At 55.3% G+C, this 26,268-nt stretch overlaps 2 protein-coding genes across 3 annotated transcripts in view; one reads left to right on the top strand and one right to left on the bottom strand.

Annotated features, from left to right (window-relative positions):
- KCNIP1 (potassium voltage-gated channel interacting protein 1) overlaps positions 1-25,516 on the bottom strand; it is a 250,342-nt gene extending 224,826 nt beyond the window's left edge. Inside the window, exon 1 of one of the 2 annotated variants that reach the window (XM_081092358.1) lies at positions 24,953-25,516. In XM_081092358.1, coding sequence (XP_080948484.1) covers positions 24,953-25,040 — 88 coding nt within the window. In that variant the 5' untranslated portion in view covers positions 25,041-25,516. The remainder of the gene's footprint in view (positions 1-24,952) is intronic. The other variant, XM_081092361.1, reaches the window with a different exon arrangement.
- Positions 2,034-8,191, top strand: KCNMB1 (potassium calcium-activated channel subfamily M regulatory beta subunit 1; the record flags this gene model as incomplete). The annotated part of the gene is made up of 3 exons (XM_081093231.1): positions 2,034-2,167; positions 3,484-3,655; positions 7,399-8,191. The coding sequence occupies 3 exons, from the start codon at positions 2,034-2,036 to the stop codon at positions 7,666-7,668; spliced, it is 576 nt and encodes a 191-aa protein (XP_080949357.1). The 3' UTR covers positions 7,669-8,191.
- Positions 25,517-26,268: the final 752 nt, after the last annotated feature.

Raw genomic sequence — 26,268 nt, 5'->3', positions numbered from 1 at the left:
CCTGCCCGCTGAAGACTCCAGGGAGCTGGGAGACTGTGAGTACTGTGTGCCCGGAGCACTTGGGGCGAGTTTCTGCAAAGCGCAGGCTGGACGGGAGGGGAGGGGAGGGCTTTGGAGGGAGCCAGCAGTGGGAACGCCCTTCTTCAGGGGCTGTGCACCGGGTTCGGGGTCCAGAGGGGCTGACATTGGTGCCAGTGGGGACCGGAACTGCTGGCATCTGAACTTCAGCTGGGAGGTGGGAGGCAGAGCCCTGGCCCTCAGGTCCCAGCTGCCAATGCAGCCGGAGAGAGGGCTGCTGCCCAGAGGTCAGCCCAGGAAAACGTACTCCCTGTGACACTGTAATGTCTCTGTTAGAATGTAGGGGAACCCCACTTCTCATTGCCCCAGATGAGGGAGGAAAACTTGCCATTGGGTGTCATCCCTGTCAGTCATCTTGGAGGCAGTGACAAGGTTATATATCCTTGGTGCCTGATCCCAGGATCTTCTCCTTTAGGACAGTGGGGGAGGAGTGTGGGGGGAGAAGGGGGAAAGGATCTCTGGGGACACTTGAAACAGCCAATACTTGGGAGGGAAGCCTAAGTGGAAAATGAAGTGCTTTGCTGAGAATCCCTCTGGACCCATGTCTCCCTCCTGGACACTCACTAATGTATAAAAAATAACCTGTTTATACTTTAGGGACCTGGCAGGGAAAATACAGTTCTTCCTGATATCTGGCTAAAATTTCCCCAAAGCAGGGGATCACAGAGAGAGGGCCCCATGCCCCTGGTATCTTTGGTAGAAACGAACTATGGTTACCCTAAACCAACAAAACAACAAGGAAATGTACCCAAAGGCTGATGGGGCAACTCACAGAACAGATGGGAACCCCATAAGGGACAGAAGCTGGCAGCTGTCAGGTGCCAGGTGCCAGTCACACCCCTGGAGGGTGTTCAGTGGCCCAGGGCAGGGGGGTGAGGGGGAGGGCCTCTGCTTGCACCGGGTGAGGCAGATGCCCAGAAGGAAAGTGAGGAGGAAAGAGGAGAGGTGCCAGCTACCCCCACCCCCCATTCTGCTTCACCCCGGGCGGCTCAAGCCCCCAGAAGAGAGAGCAGTTGCTGCAGCCACTGAAGGCGTCTGCCCTCTGGCCTCACAGAACCCTGACTGCGGGAACCTCAAGCCGCCCCCACTGCCTGTGGCTGCCTGCTGGGTCCTCTGCCTGCTGCCCCGGCTGGGCCCTGCTGTGGGGCTGGCAGGCAGAACTGTGAAGGCCCTGGTTTCTCGGACAGTGTCCTAGGATGTCCTGCCCCTGCTGCTCGAGAAACGAGTGTATCTCCCGTGCCAGTTTCCTATTGCCGCCGTCACAAACGGCCACAACGACAGAAATCTACTTGCATAGAGTTCTGGAGGCCAGAAGCCCCAAATTGGCAAGATGTTGGCAAGGCTGTGATCACGGCGTCACTAGCACTGCACTCCCTCCAGAGGTTCCTCGCCTCCTCTGGCTGCCAGGGCGGGGGGAGGGGAGGGGGAAGGGAGGGGAAGGGGGCTGCCCGCAATCCCTGGCACATGTGGCATCACTCCAGTCTCTGCCTCCCTGGTCACATGACCTTCTCTTCTGAGTCTAGTCTCCACCTGCCTCCTCCTGTAAGGACGTTGGGGGCCTACGTGGATAACCCATGTGGATGATCTCAAGCTCCTTAAAGCCTCTGCCATGTTAAGTAACAATCACAGATCCCAGGGCCGAGAACATGGGCATCTTGGGGTCACTATTGAGCCGGCCGCACACTGTGACCTTGGGCAGGTCACTTTACCTCTCGGAGCCACAGGTCGGTCATCTGTAGAAGGGAGTTAATAACATGGCTTCTTGGAGCTGCTGGGAGGCTTACTGGGGTCCAAAAAAGCTGTCTGACATTGCAAGGCTCCATATACAAATAGGGGCGATATTAATATTGGAGGCCCCTTCCCTCTTACCTGTCTTCCCTCTGTGGACTGTCACCTATGCTGCTCATGTCTATGTGTCTCTGTGGCCTTAGCAATGACTGCTGTCCCCAGCGGACATGGGGAAGAAGCTGGTGATGGCCCAGAAGCGGGGAGAGACTCGAGCCCTTTGCCTGGGCGTGGCCATGGTGGTGTGTGCCGTCATCGCCTACTACATCCTCTGCACGACCATGCTGCCCCTCTACCAGAAAAGGTGCGCACCCTCCTGGCCTGTCCCCAGCCTCCAGCCGCTCCCCTAAGGTCCGGTCTGTGAGGAACCCCAGACTTCTTCCTACCCTTCCCCGGGACCCTCATGCCAGCAGGAATCCTCACTCGTAGGGTCAAGGATTCCAATGCAGGGAGGGTGGAGGGAAGGCCGGACTGGTCCCTGCTGGTCTGGGATCCAGGGACTTGGAGGTAACACACAGGAGGCCTTTCCACGGGAAGCATCAAAGGGTTAGAACAAATGCTCCAGTGAGTTGCATCCCAGGAGGCGCCAGTCACAGAACCGTGTACCCCATCTGCACAGTGTGACTCCCCGTCTGAAGCCTCCGGTCAGTGGGTATCTAGCCTCCTGTGGAATATCTCAAGTGACGGGGAGCTCACTACCTCGCTGTGCACACCTACTTTCTGATAAGTAGGACCTACCAGACACATTGAGCCAAAACCCGCTTCCCCGGAGCTCTGCTCTGGATCTCGAAGAATGTTCCATGCCCTTGCTCCCTGACATGTCAACCACGTGAGCTTCTGAAGGGAGAGCGGTGACGTTTCTGATCCAGCTCTATCTGGAACAAACACACTCAGTTCTCCCTGCCTGTTCTTAGGCCAAGTCTCAGCCCCTTGCCTTGGGCACACGCCAGTCCCGCTCCTGCCAGCCCCTCGCCTGTGAAGGGGTCACAGTTGCTTTGTTGCTTTGAGTCTGTTAGCCTCTCCGGAGTCGGCTCCTTTCTCCCTTTTGACACCCTGGAGAGATTCCAGGCTGGCACCTGACTGCTCAGAGCAGCCGTGCACCTCCGACAAAGCACCTCCAGGTTAAGCTCGATCCCCACCGCCCTCCCCACCGGGCACAGATCAAACCCTCCTTCACTTCCACTTTTTAGGGGAAAGGGCACAGATTCTGAAGCCACCTAGACCTGACTTCAGGTCCTGTGCGGCCTCGGAAAAGTCACTTGACCTCTCTGAGCTTCTCTTCCATCTCGGGGGATGAAGATGATGTGCCTGCCCTTTTTAAAACAGCCAGGGCCTGGGCCTCATGCACCCGTTCTGGGGTGTGGCTTGGATGTGAGAATCTTCACCAAAGTTCCCTCGGGTTTTGAAGACCATTATGTGGATGAGGTCCAAGAGGCCATCGGCATTGACATTCGGATTCTGTGCCCTCCCCTGGGCCCAGGGACCCTGGGTCCCGCTCCTTCAGTGCCAGGCGCTGGTGGGATGATGCAAGTCCCGGCCCTGGGTCTCTCCAAGGGGTTCAGTCAGGCTGCTCTGTGCCACACGGGTTCTGAAATGTGTGCGTGTGTGCGATCTCTCCAGCGTGTGGACCCAGGAATCCACGTGCCACCTGATTGAGACCAACATCAGGGACCAGGAGGAGCTGGAGGGCAGGAAGGTGGCCCAGTACCCGTGCCTGTGGGTCAACGTGTCCGCCGTGGGCCGCTGGGCCGTGCTGTACCACACGGAGGACACCTGGGACCAGAACCAGCAGGTACGAACTGGGGGGATGGGTACCTGTCCCTGTACCCCTGGCAGGTGTGAGGGCCTGTCCCTAACTGGCTCCCTAGCTCCTCCCTGGAGAGGGGGTGCTGAGAAAGATGACCCCCTTGGCCAGGGACCGTAGCTGGCATGAGGTCCAGCCAGACCTTGCTCTTCTGTGTGAGTCACACAGACCTCGGTGTGAATCCCTGCTGTGCCACTAACTGGCTGTGTGACCCGGGGCGGCTGACTCAGCCCCTCTGTGCCTCAGTTTCCACCTTTGCTGAATTGCTCTGTGCAAAGAGCACTGGATCCAATGGGCCAACCTCCATGTGGGGTGCACAGCACGCACGCATACAGTGGCCGCTGGTGTTAGTACCTCATCTGTAAGTCAAATGAAAGGCCAGGCCCAGAGCTGACCCCCCGAGGGAACCCCTATGCATCCCCCACCCTAGGAAGCTGGGGTCCAGGGCTGGAGCAAAGGCAACACTTGGGATATTTTCTCATCACTGCCTCCCCACATTCCTCCCGCCCCCAAATCCACATGGTAGCCCCCGCTAAAGGAAATACAAGTCGGCCCATATTCATTTGCTCATTCGCTCCCTCTTTCACTCAATGGTCATTGGGCACGTCCTGTGTTGGGGGCTTAGGACTCAAGAGGAGAAGGCTCAGGCAGGAAGTAATCCTGGTGGGAGGGAGCCGGGCCATAGAGAGGAAGGGGGGACATTGTGGGATTAGAGGAGAGAGGGACGCTTTCCAGACACCAGTGAGGCAGGCGAGGGTGCCAGGCATTGGGGTTAGGCGTTTAAATATCAGGCAGGCAAAAGGGCCACAGAAACATGGAGGGGAATACAGGTCAAGGACAGGGCACAGGAGAAGGCCGGAAGGGAGGGCAGCAAAACCAGGCTCCCACTCCTGACCAACGGATCCAGCTGGTTCAAAGGTAGAGAATTCCTGTTGTGAGCAACCTGGAGTCTTTCCAGGGCTTGGGGTCCAGGGGGCATGATCAGAGAGGAAAAGAGGAGTGTGCCAGTCAGTGACTGGGCAGAGGGGCGGGGCCACAGCAAACACCCGGGAGGAAGATTGGACCTGAAGCAGGGTGGATGCTGACAGTCAGACTTTGGTGGCTGATAGGATGGGAAGGGGCAGAGTGCCTGGGGGGACAGTGGGATTATGGACAGTGCTGGGGGTTGGGGGTCATGGAGAAGTGGGTGTGGACAGTGCAAGGTGGCCTGACCTGTTCTGCCATCACTCCAGGGCACTACTCAGCCCCGCCAGGCGGAGGAAGAGCCCCCCAAAGCCCCCGAATCGGCTCCCACTGGGACACCTGCCTCTCCTGGCATTCAGTGGCCCCTGACTTATCCCAAGGAGCAAGCAGCACAGTTTCAAAGGCAGGCAGGCAGGCACGATCATGGTGTGACGGGGATTGGGCGCAGGCTGGCTTGCAGGCCACCTCCCTGATGCTATGGTTGTCAGCTCAGAGGGACAGGGGGCCAGACTGTCCCCTGAGATGAACTGCCAGCGGCATGTCTGGCTCTGGAAGGCAGCCACTGGCTGTTCTGTCTTCTCTCCCATCGTACCCAGGCATGACCAGGAGCAGTTGCTAATGGCAGGCTGCTAGCATGTGGGGCAGGGGAAGTACCTTCATGTTTTTGCCACTCAGCTGGGTCAAAGGGCCAGCTGCCCCCCTACTTCATTCAGCTCTGGGGTGCAAGGGGCTGGTGCAGCAGGCCAGCTGGGTGCTGTGTGAAAGGCCCTTCTCTAAAAAGGGAAAGGAGGAGCTATCTTCGCAATATCATGGTTAAGTCCCAATATCATTATCCTATATAATAAAGAGGTAATATGAAAATGGTCGTCACGCAGTGACGTGTAACGACCGATCAGCAGGAGGGCAGGGCAGCCAGCTATGTGCGGTGGAGAGCTACGAGCAGTGGTGGGCGGACAGCCAGGTGAGGCAAGTGGCAGCAAGCTGCTTGCGCACAGATTCGTGTGCAGGGCCACTAGTTAATTTTAACAGCATCTCCCATTTATTGAGCACTTACTATGTGCTCAGCTTTGTGTGACGTGTTTATATGCCTCCTCTCTTCTAATCCCCACAACAAGTCATCTAGGCAGGCACCCTCACAAACCCATTTTACAAGGCTCAGAGAAGTTACGGCACTTGCCAAGGTCACACAATTTGGAATTGGTAGTTGAACCCAAGCCTGTCTGGCTCCAGAGCCACACGTCACTCAGTGAGCTAGGTTCCCCAACATCACAGTGAGAGGCACTGGGGAGACTTGAGCTAGGCCCTCTCAGCTCCGGATTCTGAATCCATCTGCTACTGGGACCCTGAGGTGCCCAACAACTCTGCATGCCAGATTCCCCAGGAGCCAACTTCTCCCCAGCCTCAGCTGCTCCCTGGCTGGCTGGCTGGTGACCTACTTCTGGATGCAGCTCCCCCACTTCCCAGGCTGCCAGAACTCTGATGCAACCATCCTTCGTTCTGCTGGACTGAGCACTGTCAGGGTCAGCAGCTGTGAGGTCAGGGCCTCATTCAAATCCAGGGAGTAACCGACGCTGGGGAGAAGCTGGCTCAATAGTTTACACATTGTTGCTCTTGGACATAATTGCTCTAGCCCAGTGGTCTCAAACTTTTGAAAATGAAGGAGTCACTTGATTCCTGGGCCCCACCCTTGTTGATTCAGAGGGCCAGCCCCCAGGGGGTCTGCTGGAGGGGAGGGGGTGGGGAGGGGGTACCCTCACTTGCAGAACATCTCCCACAGGCTCCCATAAACAATACCCAGACCTCCCGGCACAGAGCAGAGCTAGAACCAGGGTCCCTGCCTTGCACTCCTCTGCAGAGCTTTCCAGCTGGGTCTCATCTGACCAGGCCAGAGGCTCCTCAGAACAAGTCAGTGTCAGAACTGAATGTGTGCCACGCTCGTGTGCACAACGCTCCTCTGGATGCACCCTTCCTCCCCTCTGCATCCTAGCGTCTAATACTGGCTGGCCAGCACCTTTTGCCTGGCTCACACAGGGCGAGACCACAGAGGGTGTTCAATGTGAACTGTTGCCAATATTTGCAGAATGTGAGAGTTCACATTAAACTCTGGTTTTCTGGCTTCTCGTGACATGTCGGAGGCCTGGCTGCAATAGGTCTTCTGGATCCCATGGTGACCCTCCCCAGATGGAGTGATGACTGCCAGTCTGGGTGCATCCGGCTGCCTCCTGTCACCAGGCCCCACCACTCCCTGACAGTTCTCTATGGCACACAGGCAAGGTGGCACCTGCCTTCTTATTCTCTCACCGCGTCACTCGTGGGCATCCCCGTGTGAGCCCTGCAGGTACCCGAGCATGTGACCTCTGGCCTGAATCCAAATGCAGAGCCACTGGGCCTGTGTCACTCACTGCCTCTCATTGGTCTCCTTAGTGAAGCTTGAAATCCTCCTTTAATAACATCGTTGGAAAAGATATTGCTTTCAACCCATTTAAGAGATGAAGCTATCAAGGCTCAGAAAGGGTGAGTGATTGGAAGCAGAGCCAGGACTCCAGCTGGGCCCTGAGCCAGCTACAGGGCCACCGTGCTCACAGATGACACTGTGAGGGCACCCTGTAGCCTTAGATAGTTCTGGCTCCCCCCCCCCCCGCCACTCTCCTGCCCTAGGGGCCTGACTCCAACGCTGGCATTGTTCTTCACTCCTGGCCAGCCCCTCATCTCTGGGTGCTAAGAGATGGGGACTCCCACTCCAAAGGAACTCCTGCTTCTCCCCGCAGTGCTCCTACATCCCAAGCAGCCTGGACAACTACCAGCTGGCCCGGGCCGACGTGGAGAAAGTCAGAGACAATTTCCACGAGCACCGGGTTTTCTACTGCCTCTCGACCACGCGGGAGAATGAGACCAGGGTCCTGTACCGGCGCCTCTACGGGCCCCAGACCCTCCTGTTCTCTCTCTTCTGGCCCACCTTCCTGCTGACCGGAGGCCTCCTCATCATCGTCATGGTGAAGATCAACCAGTCCCTCTCCATCCTGGCGGCTCAGAAGTAGACTCGTGCACGTCACAACACTGGTCAGGTCGCAGGGGGCTAGGGGGGGCCCTGGGCTGTACCCCGTTTGTGTATCCATGTCTCTTCCCTCTGCCTTCCCACCCTCCCTCCCAACCCACCCAGTCAGTCTTCCACAGCACGCGTGGCCTCTGTTCAGTCCTTTCCTGCTCAAGAGTGGGCAATGGCTCCCCAGGGCCTCGGGGAGCACAGGCCAGGCACTTACAGCTCTCCATTCCCTGCCCCCCCTCCACGGACTCCAACCCATTTCTGGCTGAGCCACCCGCCACCCCACAGATGACGACGGTTCTGACCTCTGCGCCGAGTTCTGGCCGCTGACTCAAAGGCCTGCCCGTGCGGTCCAAAACGCTGTCCTCAGCAAACCCCGCTCCACAGCGGCGCGTGCAGAGAGCACAGTTAGCGCCGCTCTGGTCTTCAGGACTCTAAGTGCCTTACACGTTTTCACTCCAATGTTAGCAAGCACACAAAGAGCAATGGGGCTACAAGGAAATATACGAAAATGCATCAAAATACTGACCGTGAGGTGGTGGTTACTGTGAACTTTCTTCCTTTATCCCCCTTTTTAATGTTTGGTACTTTTCTAAGTTTTCAGCAATAGGAAGGTTTGGTTTTGTTGTTTGTTTTTAACCAGAAAAGCAACAGTACATGTTATTTGGGGGACAGTTTGAGCCTCCATCACCAAGCAGGTGAAGTGGGCCGAGGCGGGGGTTGGGCCCCCATCAGAGGAGGCTCCCGAGAACAGGCAAGCGTAAGGGCCCTCCATGGAGGGGAGGTACCCGCCCAGATGGGGGTTTACCCTGCGGGGAAACGCAAGGGCACTGGCCCCGCTGGGGAAACCCTTCTCGGTTGCAAAGGGCGACATTGGAGGCAGCCGCCACCTCCACCATCACTCCTGCATCAGGCTTCCCGAATGAGGGCAGTGGGCCTCGAAGCCAGCCCCCAGACCACGGTGCCAGCATTCCGGGCAGACACGCGAGGAATGCACGTCCTCAGCCCCCCATCCTGTCAGAGCCCCCAAGGGGGTGTGGTGTGCTGGCATCGGTGGGGTCAGGGCAGGGGCTGCTGGGAGTTCTGACATGCTCATGTGTGGGAACCAGGCCCCCATCCCCGTGCTGTTGGGAATGGATACACGACTCCTGGGCAGGGCAAGTCCTGAGCTGAGTGCAAGGTCTGGCCGGTGCCCTTGAAGCTGCTCCTGGTGCGGCGATTCCAGACGCAGCCTCGGGTGAGTCACGTCCCTGCCGCTGCCAGGCTCCATCTCTCTGATGCTGGGCTGCTCTGTCTATAAAAGACAGACTCCTCCCTCGGGGAAACTGAGAGGGCTGAATAAGGGTCTGGCACATAGTGGGTGGCCAGGAAGGAGGCTATTGTTAATGACAATAAGTGATAAATACTCAGAAACTCCCAGAAGAAATTATACCAACCACAATATCAACTAGCATTTTAGGTGCTTCTTTATGACATGCCAGGCACTGTGCCAAGCAGTGTGCCTTGTAAGAATTCAGCAAGGTGCTACTGAATCCATCAGAGAGGAGGAGAAATACGGGACAGTGGTCATGTACGAGGACTTGTGAACGCCTGCATTCAAATGCCCAACCCTGCCATTCGCTAGCTGGGTGACTTGGGGCAAATAATGTGCCTCTCTGTACCGCAATTTTCTCATTTGCAAAATGGGAACTAATAATAATATCTCCTTGTAGGACTGTTGGTATTAAATGACTTATTATATAGTGTTCCTAGAAGAGTGACTGACACATGGTGAGTGCTATATAAGATACTATGCAGAACGAAGGCTCTAGGACAGGGGTCCTCAAACTACAGCCCGAGGGCCACATGCAAATACAAATACTGTATTTGTTCCCGTTTTGTTTTTTTACTTCAAAATAAGATATGTGCAGTGCGCATAGGAATTTGTTCATAGTTTTTTTTAAACTAAAGTCCGGCCCTGCAACGGTCTGAGGGACAGTGAACTGGCCCCCTGTTTAAAAAGTTTGAGGACCCCTGCTCTAGGAGGTCACTGGCCACTAGGTAAGTGTAGCCATCCATACAGCAAGTGAGGAGCTGAAAATTAAGCCCCGAGCTTGCTGATTCCAGCGCCTGGCCTCTCAGCTGAAGGGCTCAGGGATGCAGCCCCCGCCGCCCCCGTGCCCAGGTCTGGAACAGTGTGCAACCCTGCAACCCAGCAGGCCCTCCTGCGGGTCAGGGATCTGAGAGGCGGGCATCCAGAATCTGCACCAGCACCTGCCACTTCCAGGCAGGGGGCCCTGACCCAGCTCCACTGTCTTATCCGCGGACACCCTCCCCAGGGGAGGCAGCACCCCATCCCCCAGGCACTTCCTCTGGGCTCCGGGCAGTCTCAAGCTCCTCCCACTCTTTCAATGAAGTCCCAGTTGTGCTGCCTTATTAGCTTTCTGCACGATGTTGCCATCGGGGAAATTAGGTAAAGGGTGCATTTCTTACAGCCCCATGTGAACCTGCAATTATCTCCAAAATGTAAGTTTAATTTTAACAAATAAACAAGAAAAAGAAGCCCCCACACGAGTCTCACATGTAGGGGCTCCTTTGAAAGTGGGTTCCATGCACCTGCACGTGGGGCTACAATGCACAGCAACTCAGCGTATCCAGGCAGCCCCTGCAGGGGAAAGGCCACACCCTCTAGAAAATGTAGTGCCTGGAGGGCCAGGCCCCACTGCCCCTGCACTATTAACCGTGACCTTCATTCCCCCGAGACAAATGCCCCCGTCCTGTCAATAGCGATTGGCCCACTGCTATCAAATCCACACCTGCCTGCTGCCCGCAGAACTTCGTGAGCAGGACCAGCGTGAAATTACGGCGTTTAAGTGGGATGGAGTGACACACTGAGGAGAATGTTTTGGGGAATGCTGCCTGGGAGCAGAGAGCGCTCATTGGTTCTGAATAGATCACCCTGCTAATGAGGATCTCGTGCTTGCATTGCTTTTGCATTTCCTCTGGTGGGCCAGTGGTTCACGCCTGGAGAGGTGTGCCTGGCTCGTACGCCCATGTCCCTCCCCTGGAACTCAGGCACCTGCTGGAGGTCAAAGGCAAGGGGATGGGGAGGGGCAGAGAGGATGGAGTCACTGCCTGTCTTCAGGGAGCATTCCATCTTCTTGCCTCTCTCCCTCCCGCCCCTCCCGACCATTATTAAGGTCTTCCTTCCTCACAGTGAGGGACCTACTCCATGCAAGTTTATATTCATAAAACCTTCATTCTTGTGACTTATTGAAAGGGTGCCCTCCTCTCCCCAAATCCACTTTCTAATCTGGTGCTTGAACCCTCCCTACAACATTCCCCTGCATTGACAACCTGTATTAACATCCCTTTAGATCCGTGGTCGGCAAACTGCGGCTCGCGAGCCACATGCGGCTTTTTGGCCCCTTGAGTGTGGCTCTTCCACAAAGTACCACGTGTGGGCGCGCACGTACAGTGCGATTGAAACTTCGTGGCCATGCGCAGAAGTCGGTTTTCGGCCTGGGCGAGTCTATTTTGAAGAAGTACTGTTGGTATTTGGCTCTGTTGACTCATGAGTTTGCCGACCACTGCTTTAGATGAATGACTCTCTGTGCCAGGAGGTAGCCACTTCCATTTGGGGATGTGTTTAGCGAATCTCTCCCTGTACAAGCATCCGTCATCTCTAATAGTAACGAGAGTTAACATTTTCTCGGCCCCTGTAGGCCAGAATCTGGGCTACGCTTTTACTCACGCAGCACGAAATCCTTTGGGTTGCTATTACTATCTCCCCTTCACAGATGAGGCAAGAGGCACAGGAGGGATTTAACTTTTTTTTTTTTTTGCAGCAGGTTAGAGGTTAGTAAATAGCAGGATCCATACCTGGATAGCGTAGCTTCAGACGCTACTCTCTAACCACGGTGCTTCCCACCCCTTGCCTCTGCCCCACGTCAAACATGGAAGATGCCAAGCAGGGCGAGGTTGGGGCTGAGAGCCTGTTGCACACCATCATGTACCTTCCCACAGGGCCCAGGCTCCCGGGGGCTCCTCTGAAGAGTCAGCAGATGTGGGTGAAGCCCAAACACACGTGTCTGCAAAAGCCCTGTAAAGGTTCTAACTGGACACGGCCAAGGCAGACAGGGACATGCGCCAGCTCCACGTGCCTGACTCCATGATCACTCAGCCCACAGCCACGGACTCTCGCGGAACTCAGGCACGCCACGGCCAGGCCGTCCCTGAAATGGCCCCTATTGAAAAGCAGAACAGAACAGAACAGGGGCTGGTCTGACAGGACTTTTCTCAGCCCCCCCCCCCCCCCCCCGCTCTCAGGTCCCCCTGCTTTCTTCTCCAAGTGCTCCCAAACCACTGGTTTAATAGTCCGCTCTAGTTGGAAAGACCCTCCCAGCGTGAGGCTCTAGAATTTGTCCAGGAGTTGACGGCAAGCTCATTTACATACAGCTTTGGGGTGTTCTCTCACTACCATTAATAAAAATCGGGCCACGTGACACCTTCTTGGTCTCAAATTTTTCTATGACTCTGTTGAGCACACAAGTCATATTTCTGAAAACGTCTGTATGTGTCTTTAGCCACCGTTTTGTAGGCCCTCGGCTGTTTCTTTCCAACCCCTGGGATTGAAATTCCCTGAAGCCAGAAGCTCATCCATCGGGAGCAGCCAGAGTTCCCTGAGGAGCTCCCGACCCCCTCGGGCCTCTAAGCCACGCTGGGCCATGATGCCCAGTTCTCAGATCCCACTGCTGCAGGATCCCATACAGAAACCCCGAAGAAGCGGGATTTGGTTGTCCTGCCATCAGACCATTTGCCCCACGCTGACTCAGACATCGGTTACTGTCATTCCCAGAACATGTTTTAGATGCTTTTTTCTTATTCTTGCATTTTTGGGGAGGTAAGTTTCAGCCGACTATGACCTTATGCTTATGACCCTAAACTATATGCTTGTATTTCCTTTGGACAGGGGACCGGCAGAGAAGAAAGCTCAGAAAAGCAAGAGCTGGACTCGTCGATGACCTGGGCCAGTTTATTTCATGTCTCCGAGTCTCAGATTCCTCAACTGGCAAAGGGCTGTAACATCGCTTGTTTCATGGGGCACTTGAGACGAGTCGTTGCTAAAAGGCACGCGAAGCACGCAGCTCGGTGTCTGGTACTTAAAGATGCTCCACAAATGTTCATTCTTTCTGAGCAAATGTGTCTCCTTCCTCGGATCATCCCGATTCTTCCCTGTTTGAGCTCAGACAACTTCCTGCCGCCCCTTCTTCTCTCTAGCAACTTCCCCCTTCTCTTTCTTGTGAGCCTCACTGACCATCTGGCCTCCCTCCCTCTCGATCCATTTTTAGCTGGATTCCCTCTCAGAAAATTCCCGCCGCAGACAGACTGTTAGCCTTTGATTTGAACTTTCTTGAATCTACTTGCATAACGTAGTTGCTGAGGGAGAGCAGTAGTTGTCACAGCGAAGGGTCAAAGGTCCAATTTCCTTCACAGTGCTCATCCCGGGAGAACCATCGTCTGGGACAATAGGTCTGGCCAGAATGACCCTCCCAGCGTGAGGAAGGCAGGTCTCTCTGCCCAAAAGTCAGGCTTGATTGGAAATTAAATTGCATGCCAACGCCGACTGCAGGATGCCTAGATCCACAGCTAATTCATCAAGGTGATGCATCATCTCAGGAAGCCCGTGGAATAGAGTGGCTGCGTCAGTGAAATTATGAGCTTGTATCTGATGAGAACTTTCTTTTTATTCTTAATCCTCACCCGAGGATATTGTTCCATTGGTTTTTAGAGAGTGGAGGAGAGAGGTAAAGACAGACAGAAACATGGATGTGAGAGAAACACATAAATTGGTTGCTGCTTGGAAGAGCCCTGACCAGGGCCCAGGCCGGGGAGGAGCCTGCAAGTGAGGTACGTGCCCTTGATCAGAATTGAACCCGGGACCCTTCGGTCTGCAGGCCGACGCTCTATCCACTGAGCCAAACTGGCTAGGGCTGATGAGAACTTTCTTTAAAACTCCTCTTGAACCCTTTAAGTTTCTCATTTTGGGTTTTGTGCGCTTACTGGTTGCCTTCTCTGTGCCAGGACCTGGAGACATGGACACTTGGCTGCTCCCAAGCCAGTGGCAGAGAGAGAATAAGTGAGCAAAAGCTCCCCACATCTCAGCACTCTACTCAGTCATCCAGGGCTGAGTAGCTTAGGGGGTAGAGACGAGCATAAGTGACTGCATGGCTGAGAATTGGATGTTCCTATTTCACACTAGCGATGTCGATAGATCACAGTGGTCTTAGGCATGCCAGACTCTTCACCAAGCCCTTCACACACATTCATCCCACCCTCCAGGCAGCTGTAGGGAAGAAATACATTATGATTTTCTTTATCCCATTTTATTGATGAAAATACTGAGACCTAGAAGGTAAGCAATTTGTCCGAGGTCATTAGTGCCCAATTCATAGGCCATAAAACTGGTATTTGAACTAAGATCATTTCATAGCACAGCTTATGCCTGTGCTTGTGTGCGCATGCAGGTGTGCATACATGAGTGCATGTGGTGTGAATGTGTGTGCGTGTGTATGTTTATGAACCATTGGGGGGTTAGGTTCAGGGACTTCAAACACGAGGCTGGATTAGAAGCCACGTGGACACCAGTGTGGCTGGTGGAGAGTGTGCGGGCAGGCGGGGGAGACAGGCAGGACCGGGGCTGGGACAGAGGGACACAGGCGGTGAGAACCAGGCCTAGCAGTCCGGGTGTGCACGGACACGGACAGGACAGGCTGTGATATAGCGGCAGGGAAAGCACAGCTTTTACTGAAGGCATTGAGAAGAATTAAAAACACTATCGCCGCGTGTTCAGTGAATGTTGAACTATACATGGTTAGTGCAGTCCATGCAGACAATACAGCTCAAGAACTTTAAAAAATAACCCTTAACCTCAACTAAAACCCATGCTGATATTTCAGCTTATTTCTGTTCTATTTTGCTTTTCTATGCACACACCTACTCACAGGGTGGAACCTCATTGTCACAAACACTTGTTTCCTGCTTTTCCACCTACTGTTCTGTCAACGGCATTTCTGCATGCCATTAAGCTGTCCTCAGAATCATTTTAAAAAGCTTTAATACTATTCCTCAGATAGGTGAACCAAAGTTTATTTCACCTGCTGTTTCCACTGACGTTTAGAGATCGTCTCCAGTTTTTCACTATTTTAACGAAAGTCCATGATGGATACCCATGAATAAAAGCCTTTGTGTGCATGCTGGTGATCTGCTTAGAGTAGATTTTTGCGGGGGTGGATTAATGTCCTAGGGCTGCCATGACAAAATACCCCGGGCCGGTGACTTAAACAACATACAGTTATTTTCTCACGGTTCCGGGGGATGTATGTCCAAGGTTAAGGTGCTGGCAGCGTCGGTTCCTGGTCAGGCCTCTCTCTGCTTGGAGACGGCCACTATGCTCGTCTTGCCATGACCCCACATGGCCTTTTCTCCATGTGTGTGCTCCCCTGCTGTCCCTTCCTCCTTTTTTTTTCTCCTTTTTTTGTTAATTCTCATTTGAGGATATTTTCCCATTGATTTTAAGAGAGTGGAAGGGAGAGGGAGAGAGACACAGAGAGAGAAACATCGATGTGAGAGACACATGGATGGGTTGCCTCTCACATGCACCCTGACTGAGCTGGGGATTGAGCCTGCAACCAAGGTACGTGCCCTTGACCTTGATCAGAATCAAACCTGTGACTCTTCAGTCCCAGGGCTGGTGCTCTATCCTTCGGGCCAAACTGACCACGGCCCTTTCTCTTCTGGCAAGGACACCGGTCCCATGGGATCAGTGCCCTACTCTTATGACCTCACTGAACCTTAATGACCTCTTTCAAGGTCTTATCTCCAAATACAGTCACATCAGGAGTGAGTTGGGGGCTGGGGGACAGAATTCAGTCCATAACAGGGGGTGATGGTCCTGCGGGATTTGACTGTGAGAATGTTCCTTGACTTTGTGACCTCGGGCTAGTGATTCAACCGCTCCTGGCCTCAGGGTAGGAATCATAAGAGCAGGCAGCTCACAGGGCTAGGGCTGGGTTGCAGGTAGGGATCCTTGCAAAGTCCCAGCCAATCAGTAGCCCTCAATGAATACTGGCAACTATTGTTCGTCCTGCGTTTCCTGCTCATCGTGGAACAGCAGGCCGCAGTTCAGGACTGGCGCGGCACGGGAAGGGTTAATCAGCACAAGGATGCCAGGAGCGTTCTGCAGTCCAATGTGCCTTGTAGCTTAGGAGCATCCCGACTCCAAGTGACAGCAGGCTCCCAGCTGACGTTTGCAGATATCGAGCAGCAAGCCTGGGCTTGGCGCTGCCTGCCAAGCGCAGATGGTTCAATAATGCCACCCAAACTGGCCCAGGGTTAATCAAAAGATTACAGACAGAAAATTGGGGTAGGCTAACCTCAGCGTCTCAGACACGGCCTCAGATTCACATCTTTCTCCCCATTCCTGCCCAGTCCTAGGAAGAAGTGAGAACTGGCCAGACTGACATCACACTGGGCATGCTGCCGGGTGCGTCCTTCCCTTCGCTCCAGCAGTCTTGGCTGGCGGGCCGGTTCTCCATATGTTTTGTTTGACTGGAAAAGGTGACCTGTGGAGAATGGATTGGGGTGTAGACTGGGGGGTTGGGGAGAGAGGGGTCTCAGGTCTCAGGGGAATTCTCCAGAATTGTGCTGCTTCAGGCAGAATGGAGACCTTAAAACCTGGATTTCTGAAACCAGCATGTCGCCTTTTAACCAAAAGGGGAAAGAATCCGTTGGTCTTCATGGCTCATTATCCTGGATCTGAGTTTCAGAAATGGAGAGGGTAATGGGGAGGGTAAAGCCGGAACTTGGAGACTGACAGCCCGGCTCCCAGTTCTGGTCTGTCCCTTGCTGGCTGTGTGGCTCGGGGCCAGTCTCAGGTCTTCCCACTTGTCAATGGGGTTAGCAAGAGCTCTCCGCCTTCCAGGGTCCTTGTGCACATTCGATGGCCCGCACGGACAGAGCACTTGGAGTCATGAAGTGGAGCCATGAGCCGGAGCCATGGGTAGTGTTGCAATGACTGTTATTGTATGTAATAATCCCAAAGCTAAAATCAGCAACTCCCTCATTTTAGAGATGAAGAAACTGAAGCCCAGAGAAGGAAGCCACTGGCTCAGTGAGCAAATGTGAGGACTTGGATTTCAACTCAGGCCCGGGTCTAGAGCTGCTGCTTCTGTAGCACGAAGAACATGAAATGGAAATGTGATGGCGTCACCCAGACGGAACCAGGGCTGGCTTTGTGCTCAGGGCCCTGCCACCTTCACCCCAATGGAAAGAAAGCCTTCTTCCTCCTCCAGACTGGGGATCTGTGAGGAGGGGGGTGGTCACTGGTGGTGGTAAACCCCTTCCATGGCATCTTTTCCTGGCGTCCTGGCTTCCCTTTTTAGCCACCTGACGCAGGAAGCCTGTGCAGTCACTCATCTCTGCTTTCTCTCCCCAAAAGATCCTCTCCCCAGCTCTCTGTCCTTCTGGGGAAGCCCAGAGCCTGCATCCTCCCCTGCCCTTCTGGTGGGGTGCAGATGGCCACTGGCCACTGTAGTGGATGGCCAGGTGGGCCTGCTGCTGAGGGGCATCCCATGGAGTTCAAGAGGAATAAGCCCTTGTTTTGTTTTTTAATGAAATCATATATATTGATTTTAAAGGAAGGGAGAAAGAGAGAGAGAAACATTGATTGGTTGCCTCCCATACAATTCCTAAGTGGTGATCAAACTTACATCCTTAGGATGTGCCCTGACAGATCATTGAACCTTTTTGGTATACAGGACAGCGCTCAACCAACCGAGCTACCCAGCGGGGCAGCCCTTGGTCTTACTTGCACTAACCACTTGTCTCATCAAGGTCATTCTGGCTGGTCGCTCTGTCCAACTCCAGCACAGAACTTCAGGACGGGGAAATGGGGACTGGGAGGCCTCCAAACTAGCCCGGCGAAGACTAGACCTCAAAAAGGGGTTCCAGCCACATGACTGGATGGTGCTGGGTGGGCAAAGCCTTCAGTCATCATTTATTCAACATCCATTGGGTGCTTGAGACACCAAAACCAAGCTCCACCCAATGAGTGCTTATGCAGAGCTCACATTCTCATGGGGGTAGGAGGATGGCCAGTAAACACAACAACCACTACATATAAAGGGTGGTCTCAGCAGTGGACAAGGCCCCGATTTCAGGACTTGCAGCTGAGAATGACTGAGGCGGGGAAACTGGAGGAACAGGGCTCCCAGAGGAGGGCTGGGCGGGGACCTGACCTAGAGCCTGCCTCAGCTTTGCCTGCTTCCTCCTGGCGACCAGTCCAAGGTTCGGTCATGTGAGAAGACGAGAAGGGTGGGAACTTGATGTCGATGGGCAGCTGGTATGTGTGTGGCCCTCTGAGTGTCACAGGCCCCATCTCCCTCAGTCTGTGGTGGCCCCGTGTGGTGGGAATTACTGGCCCCATTTTCCAGAAGAGGACACAAGGTGGGACATGGCTTGTCCCAGGTGATCCTGCCGACATGTGGTAAGATTTGAACCCAGGGCAGTCTGGCTCCCCGTGTTTTTATCTGCTGCCTTCCCTGCCTACTTCACACAACCACTTCCACACTCAGGAATCGAAGGCTCTCAGGGACACGGGACCTGGTGAGAGGGGTGACCTCGGCAAGCTTCTGTCACCCTTAGAATTCTGAGGCACGGCCAGGGACCTCCGGGCCTCTGAAGGCTGACTGGGACCTGGCTGGATCCACTCCACCCTGCGTCTTGGTGCCGCAGCCCACGGTGCCCTCCCTCCTGCGAGAGGGGCCCATTTCCAGCCACTTTTAATTTGGGACACGCTAGCCACTCCCCCGTGGTCCTGAAGTTAATAGGATGTCTGCGCAGCGCTGCCAAGATAAGCAGCCCTGAACAAATTATTCCTGCCTGGTATCGGGGTCATCCGGAGGAGAGGCCCGCTAGAGAGCTGGGGTGCAGTCGGAATGGGAGACGGAGTGATGGGCCTGCTACAGAGGCCCCAGGATGAGAGATCTGTAGGCTGGGATCAGGGCTACTCGGCACTGAGAGCCACGCAAGCACGTTCCCTGGCAGCGCTGGCTTTGGATGCAGAGGAAGCGTGGACCGGGCTGTGGCCATCGAGGGCTCCGCCTATGACAAGGCAGGAGCACGCAGACGTTCCGGCAGCCACCGGGCAGTGGGGCTGTCCTAACACAGCCCCGGTGCCCGCTTGCACGGCCAGGACAGGGAGCCAGCCGTGACCTGCGATGGTGGAGACTCTCGCTTCTCCCTCAGAGGAGAGTGCACCCTTCTCCTGGGATGGGTGGCACCCTCCTAAGGCGGGGGGCACTGCCCCAGCTCACAGGTCCCGGGCCCCCAGTGTCAGGGCCAGTGCTTGTCCAGAGAATTCTAGTAAACAGTCAGTTCACTCCCAGGCTCCCTGGCACCCAGAACCTGTATATTTGTTTCCCCACCAACAAAACCCCTTCTCACACTTTCCCTATAAGAAGGGGGTTCCTCGTGGGTGCAGAACGCACTCAGCATCCGGCAGGGGCCCGGCCCCGGCTCACCTATGTGAGCTGCAAGAGCATGCACATGGCTGTCTTGCTGACCTTGGCCTGAGGCATGGTCCCTTTCCCCATGAAGTTCATTTCTTACTCCAGGCCACACCACATTATGGCATTTTCCCTAGCCCCTCACAGGACAGGTGGCTGCCCTGAAGTGACTCAGCTGATGCAACAGCTCTTGACAAACCCACCTACAAAGTGAGGGGGAGACTGGGGCAGTCTCTGCTGGTGCCGAGGTGGGGAGCAGCGCCTGCAGGGCCATCCCCCCCAGCCCCGTGCAGCGGAGCACCGTGCACCTGGTCTCAGCCACAGCAGGGCCTGCTAGGCCCCCTGGCTTACCTAAAGCTCAGCTTCCTCATCGGTTAATACGGTGACTACGATGCCTACTTCCAGGGCCAGGACTGGGGTGAGAGGAGAGAGGTGCTGAGGGCGCAATGTTTAAGGAGGGCCTCACCCTCAGCTCCTTGCAAGTGCAAGGTCACCGGATGGCTGCCAGCCTGTTCCTTGTATTATTCTCATTAAAGGAAAAACAACCTCGGGCAGTTGATAATATCATCATCTCCAATTAAAAGCGAGGAACCCTGGCTTGTGGAGGTTGTGTAACTCCCCCAAGCTCACACAGCTGGGAGACACCAGGCAGCGTTGGGATTCAGCCCAACCTGCTAAAGGCAGAGCCCGTCCCCAAGTTCAAAGTCAGTTTCTTGAGGATCCTGAATAGCAAGCAGTTGAGGCGGAAGCAAGAGGAACAGCATGTCTCGGATGGGTCTGAAGCCGAGGTCCTGACTCACACAGAGAGAAACAGCCTGGGCCTGGGTGGGAGGGGAGGGGGGCTCCAGGGCACTGTCCTGGAGATAAATCTCTAAGGTCGGCCCCCGCACCGCCTCCCCACGCTGCAGCCACGTGGGTGGCCAGGATGATGCTACAAGCTCTCCTGGCCTGGATTCCTCCTTCCTTGTTTTGGCTCTGCCATCTGTGATGGGTTCCCAAAGTTAAGAAGGCTTTGGGCAGGAACCTGCCTGGCCAGAATGCAGGCTGCACACCCGCAGCCCTGGGGGCTCTGTGAGGGAGTGGGGAGCTGGTTGCACAGGAAGAGGCGGGTTTCCCGTACCTCGGTTTAACTGTGCATCTAAGTCAGGAGCTGGACTTTGGCTAAGTTGGGGGTGGAGTGGGGCACTGGCTCTGAGAGTCATGCTCCTGATCAGGGAACCAGGTGTGGGGAATGGTGCAAAGGTCATCTCAGCACGGGGTAGGGCCTTAGGAAAGCACGTGCAGGAGAGGGGAAACAGGGAATGTTCTAGAAACTAGAGACGCCCCTCGGAGTCTGTGCCCAGTGCTGGAAAAACCAGCAGTGAGTGAGGAACGCAGGCCCATGGCGCTCACAGCCCTGAGAGGATCAGCTACCAACTGCAGCACCGAAGAACGTCTGCCGAGCACTTGCCATGCAGGGAGCCGTGTGTACACCGCGCGTGAGCCCTGTAAGGAGGGCCTTGTGACTCCACGTGATAGCGCAGGCACCCGTGGCCAGAGGGGTGAGGACCCAGATGTCCCAGGCTGGCACCCATTGTCCTTTCCCGGGCATTGCTGGTTTGCAAACTTCTTTTTTTTTTTTAATGGAAGAGAAACTCTTCCTTTAAATTTGGAGACATCCAGCATGTAAGACAAATCAAAGGAGAGCTGAAGGGGCAGGAGTGGGGGTGCCAGGAAGCACACTCGGGCACAGTTCTGAATGAATGGTCTGGCCGAGGCTCACCCTCTGGCTGCACGTGGGCAGATTCAGAGCACGTTTGCTGAGCTGCTGGGACAGGGGCCTGCCTGGTGCGTCCTAGAAAGCTCCGACGTCAAGCTTATCTCAGGGCCCTGGCTGGCATCTGTGCCAGGCGGTGCTGCTCTGTTCATCCTACACGGCTGGTGAGGTGCCCACTCTGGGCTGGGCACTAGACAGGAATTCTGGCTACAGTAGTGTGCAAAGAGCATGCAGTCCTAAGTCCGGTGGGGAAGACGGCCTTTCCCAACCATGTTCTTACAGGAAAAGGTCAAGGTCAAGGTGGGGGTTTGAGCAGAAGAACCTGATCAGCTCATCTTTGAAAAGGGCACCGATGAGGATTCTGGGCCACGGAGCAGCTTGGACCACCAGGAAAGGGGATTGCTGGCATCAAGTGGGGGAAGCCGATTTCAGGGACAGGAAGGACAGGGAAGGGGTTGTGGGCTCCCCTGCCCCCCAGGTATGCCCAAGGCAGCTAAGAAACAATACGTGGTCCCAGGACCAGCAGGGGGCACCTGGTCCTGTAGTACCTTTATACTCCTGAGAGGAACAAAGAAACGCCTTCTAAGGCTTGGATTACGGCAATGTAGGACTCCGTGCAATAAATAATGAATAAGCAAAAACACAATTAAACCCCCAAATCATTAAGCAACTGTAATATGCCCACACAGAGCCTCATCTAAATCCACTGAGGGCTGGTCTATACATTAGACCAGCGGTTCTCAACCTGTGGGTCGCGACCCCTTTGGTGGTCGAAAGACCCTTTCACAGAGGTCACCTAAGACCATCCTGCATATAAGATATTTACATGACGATTCATAACAGTAGCAACATTACAGTTATGAAGTAGCAACGAAAATAATTTTATGGTTGGGTCACAACTTGAGGAACTGTATTTAAAGGGCCAGAAGGTTGAGAACCACTGCATTAGACGGATCTTTTTCCGCTCACCTGCTCCAGGCCTGGCCCTGCTTCCATTTATTTAAGAAATATTTAGCAAACACCTGGGTTGGGCAGGACACCAGCTTCCTAGGGTTTGCCTGGCACAGAGCCAGGCTGTGTAAACACTTGGTGCTCTGTGCGGGGCTGGGAGACACGGTCCTGTCCTGGCACCGGCTGTGGGCCACCTTCCTGAGCCTCAGCCACAGAAAGCTCAGGACTGAGGCAGGTCAGGGAAACGCCAGGTCCCGGTGCGGGTCCCCAGTGCGGGTTCCCATGGAGCACTTTCCATGCGACATGGATTTTAGTGTCTGGGATTCTGGGAGGAGAGAGGGGCTGTCCTGACCCGCTGGCTGGTTTCTCTGCAGAGCCCGACAGTCCTTCCATCTGCCCAGCCCTGCCCCCTGCTCATCTCAGCTCTGCCCCAGGCTGCCCTTCCCTGGCCCCGTGGCCCCCATGCCTCCATTAGCGTCATGTCCAGGCGGTGCCTGTGTCCTCCGTCCGTGCCCCCACCTGAATACCCATTTCTGGATGAAGAGCTTGCATCCTTTCTGTTTGTTTGTTAACCCTCACCTGAAGATATTTTTAGGGAGAGTGGAAGGAAGGGGGAGAGATAGAGAAACATCTATATGAGAGACTGGCTGCCTCCCGCAAGGGGCTGGGAATCGAGCCTGCAACCAAGGTACGTGCCCTTGACTGGAATTGAACCTGAGATCCTTCAGTCTGTGGGCTGATGCTCTGTCCACGGAGACAAACCGGCCAGGGCGAGTTATTCATCCTCGTGTCCCGTGTCTAGTAAAGAGCGTGCAGCAGTCGGTAATAAACAAACATCGAGCCAACAGTTGTAGGCAGAAGATAGCATCTTCATGCTCTTGAATTCAGATAGCTGTCCATCCTCTCTCTCCATCTCTAGTCCTCTCTTTCTCATACACACACACACACACACACACACGCCCCTTTGCAAGCACTCTCTCTGACGGACTCACTTTCTCACACTCACCTCTCCTGCTGCAGAACATCCCTCTGTGATCTCCCCCCACCTCTGGCGTGTGCAGACCCACCTGCAGCTAAATGAAGGCACCTCTGACCTTGGGGTTGTAGAGGAGATGGCGTGGGGCACCCTCCCTAGACCCAGGCCCATCCCAATCCCGACCACACCCTCATGTGTGGCCACTGCAACACACTCCGTAAAGCAGGGGTCCTCAAACATTTTAAACAGGGGGCCAGTTCACTGTCCCTCAGACCGTTGGAGGGCCGGACTATAGTTTAAAAAAAAACTAGTCGGCTGCGAATCAACAGGCAGCGGTGGCAAAAACACCCGGTGGGCCAGATAAATGTTTTCGGCGGGCCGCATGTGGCCCGCGGGCCGTAGTTTGAGGACCCTTGCTGTAAAGGAATCCCCGTCTCAGCTTCCTGGGTCCTTGAGGCGGTGCTGGGAGTAGACAGGCCGAAGGTAACGGACACATCTCCCACACCAGGAAGCAGGCTCAGCGAGGCAGGGGCTTGCCCAGGGAGCAGAGTCAGCTTTGAGACCCAGGTTTCTAAACTCCAACCCGAGCTCTTGCTGCTGCACTTCTGGGAAGCAGAGACTGGCCTGAGATGCTGCCCATCACCCCACACTCCTGAGATCCTGGTGCCAGAGATGCGGGGGGCGGGGAGGAAGATGACGGGGGTGGGGGTGGGGGGTGGGGGTGGAGCCTCAATTTGTCTCAGAGGATTGAGTGGTGGGACTTTGTGCAATCTCCCCAGCCCTCTGCACGCTCCTCCTCACGTCAGCCCATCCCACACAAGCCTCCCAATAGTTCTGCCAGGCAGCTGACCCCTCAGCCTTGGGGGTGCAGTCCCCCTGGGCTCCCTGGAGAAGTGCAGTGGGAACAGAACAGGAGCGACGAAAGGGCCTGAGAAAGTAGATAGCAACATCTCACCCTCTCTCCCCAACACACACACACACACACACACACACACACCCGCCTCTCAATTTGCAGCAGGCCAAACCCACGACGCAGCTGGGGACCTGAGCCATATCATTATTAGAGCTGCCACACACGGCCCGTCTCTGCGCTCATCTTCAAGTTTTAAAATCCTGATCAATTCTCCTGCCTCCTACTTCCAATGCATCTCCCCCATAACCCCACCTCCTGAATCCGGTGTGAATTTTAAAGACATTTTTTCCAGCCAGCAAAGCCAGATCATGCTGCTGCTGTCCCTTTAAATACTCTCTCCAGAAAGTTTGCCAGGGTGTCCCCCAGGGCCTTACCTCCCTGGTCAGGGTGGAAGATGGGGCTCCAGAGGCAGGGACGGCCCCTGAGAAGACAGTCTCCCCTCTGCCCCGGGGGCGGAGTCGCAGACACACAATCCTGGCTGTAGTCCCTTACCGCCCTTTCTGGGCTGCCGGGAGGCAACTTGGGGACTGGCTGCCACCCCCGTACTTAGAGAAGCAGATGACAGACATCAATACAGGCAGGCGATGCGGAGGGACAGGGGTCCAAGAGGCAGACAGACGACCAGAGCCCCTGAAACGCAGCACGCTGGAACCCCACGAGAAAGCTCGGTACATCAAGCCCAGAGCGACGGGTCCCACCCCCACCAGGGCCCAGGGCTGCCTCCTGCTGGCCCTCCAGCATCTCCGTTCTCAGTTACTCACAGCCCCGGCACCAAGTCTCTCTTATCAACAAGACACACACTCTGCGGATAACTTCTTGAAACTCTAGTCAAGCTAAGCAGCTTCCAGAGCTCCGGGAAGGGCTCTCTCCCTCTGCCCGACTGTAACCGATCGCCACACACCACCAAACCCATTTCCAAAGTTCCAGACAATTAACGCCAGCTGAGCTCCCTGGCCGGGTGCCCGCCCGCCCAGGCCAGGACCCAGGCTGTCAGCAACCCCAAATCCCAGCCACCGGTCCCTCCCCGCCTCCTCGGGACCCACGCACACCAGAACGGCCCCCCTGGCCACACTGAGGCGCCCTGACCAGCCAGATCCTGTCAAGGCAGAAAAGGAGGGTCCGGGCCAGGCTTCCTACCTTTGCTGAGGGTCCCGGTGATGAGCTTCAAGATGGTCTGGGCAAATTTCACGAAGCCAAGCTTGCATCTTTTGGAGCAGCCGCTCATGGTGGCAGAGGGAGGCAGGCTCTGCTGTCAGTGCCCAGAAGCGAAGGCTTCCGCTCTGCGTGCCCCTGGCACCTGGCGCCCGCCTGGGCGAGTCCTGAGAGAGGGACGCACCACGGGAGCTCCTGGCACCACACAGCTGCCTCTGCAGGGAGCCCGGCTCCTGCATCCAGAGAGCCTGCAGGGCACGCTGTCCTTCCCTCCACTCAAGTGCTACCCACAGGAGGACCTGGGGATGCCAGGGCTGGGCCAGCGCTGCCAGGGCACGGGGCGCTCCGAGGGAACCGAGGAGGAGCGTGCAGCGGAGCGAGCGGGGGGAGCGGGAGCTCTCCCAGGCTCTGCTGGCTGGCTGTCTTTCTTCCAGGCAGTGGCAATGTAGCAATTAATACTCCAGTCAGAAGGGAGGGGACTGCTACGCCAAAACACTCTGTTCCGCAGCTTCCCGGCTGGTCTCCTGCCTTCTCCTTCCTGCTTGATCTAATAGATCGATTTTTTTGTGCCCTGATCAGAGCTGGGGGAACTCCCCACAGGAGCAGGAAGCTGTTGCTGGGCACGGAGTGGAAAGTTTGCCGGCAGCCTCTCCGTGACCTGGCGCATCACGGACGAGTTGGGCGGAGTGGGCAGCGCGGCGTGCGGCCCGGCCTTTTCCTGCCTCTGGCTGCCTCCTGCTCCAGTGCCCCCACTGGCGTCAGCTGCTCCATATCAGCTTCCACCCTGCAGAGCAGGTGAGGGCCTGTGTGCTCCGATCAGGATAGGGGAGGAGTGTGATTAGCGCCCTTCTCCATGAAGAAAGCAGTCCTCGGAGATGCCATAAAACAGTGGTTCTCCACCTGGGCTGCACGTTAGAATCACCTGGGGATCTTTTTAAAATCCTGATTTCTGGGCCTCATCCTCCGGAAATTCTGTTTCTTTGTGACTAATGTTGTGACCTCACCCCATAACAAAGAAACAGAATTTCCGGAGGATGAGGCCCAGAAATCAGGATTTTAAAAAGATCCCCAGGTGATTCTAATGTGCAGCCAAGGTTGAGAACCACTGGTTTAGAGGAAGAGAATGGAGACTAGCAGCTGAGAAAATGCCAGATGAGCTGGAACTCACGCTCTACATGTGGTTTCTTTTGGGGGAGGGTGAGTGTCTGCATTTGAACTCCAGCTCAGGAGTCTGGAATCCCAACATCTGAATGGCCTCCTGGGGGAAAAGAAACAGTGGCACCTGTTGTTCGAAGGGTCTG

Source organism: Myotis nattereri (genome assembly GCF_964212035.1).
Source record: "Myotis nattereri genome assembly, chromosome: 5".
In the NCBI taxonomy this organism is placed as follows: Eukaryota; Metazoa; Chordata; class Mammalia; order Chiroptera; family Vespertilionidae; genus Myotis; species Myotis nattereri.
Note: the sequence above shows the minus strand (reverse complement) of the source record. Positions and strands in the feature narration are given on the sequence as shown.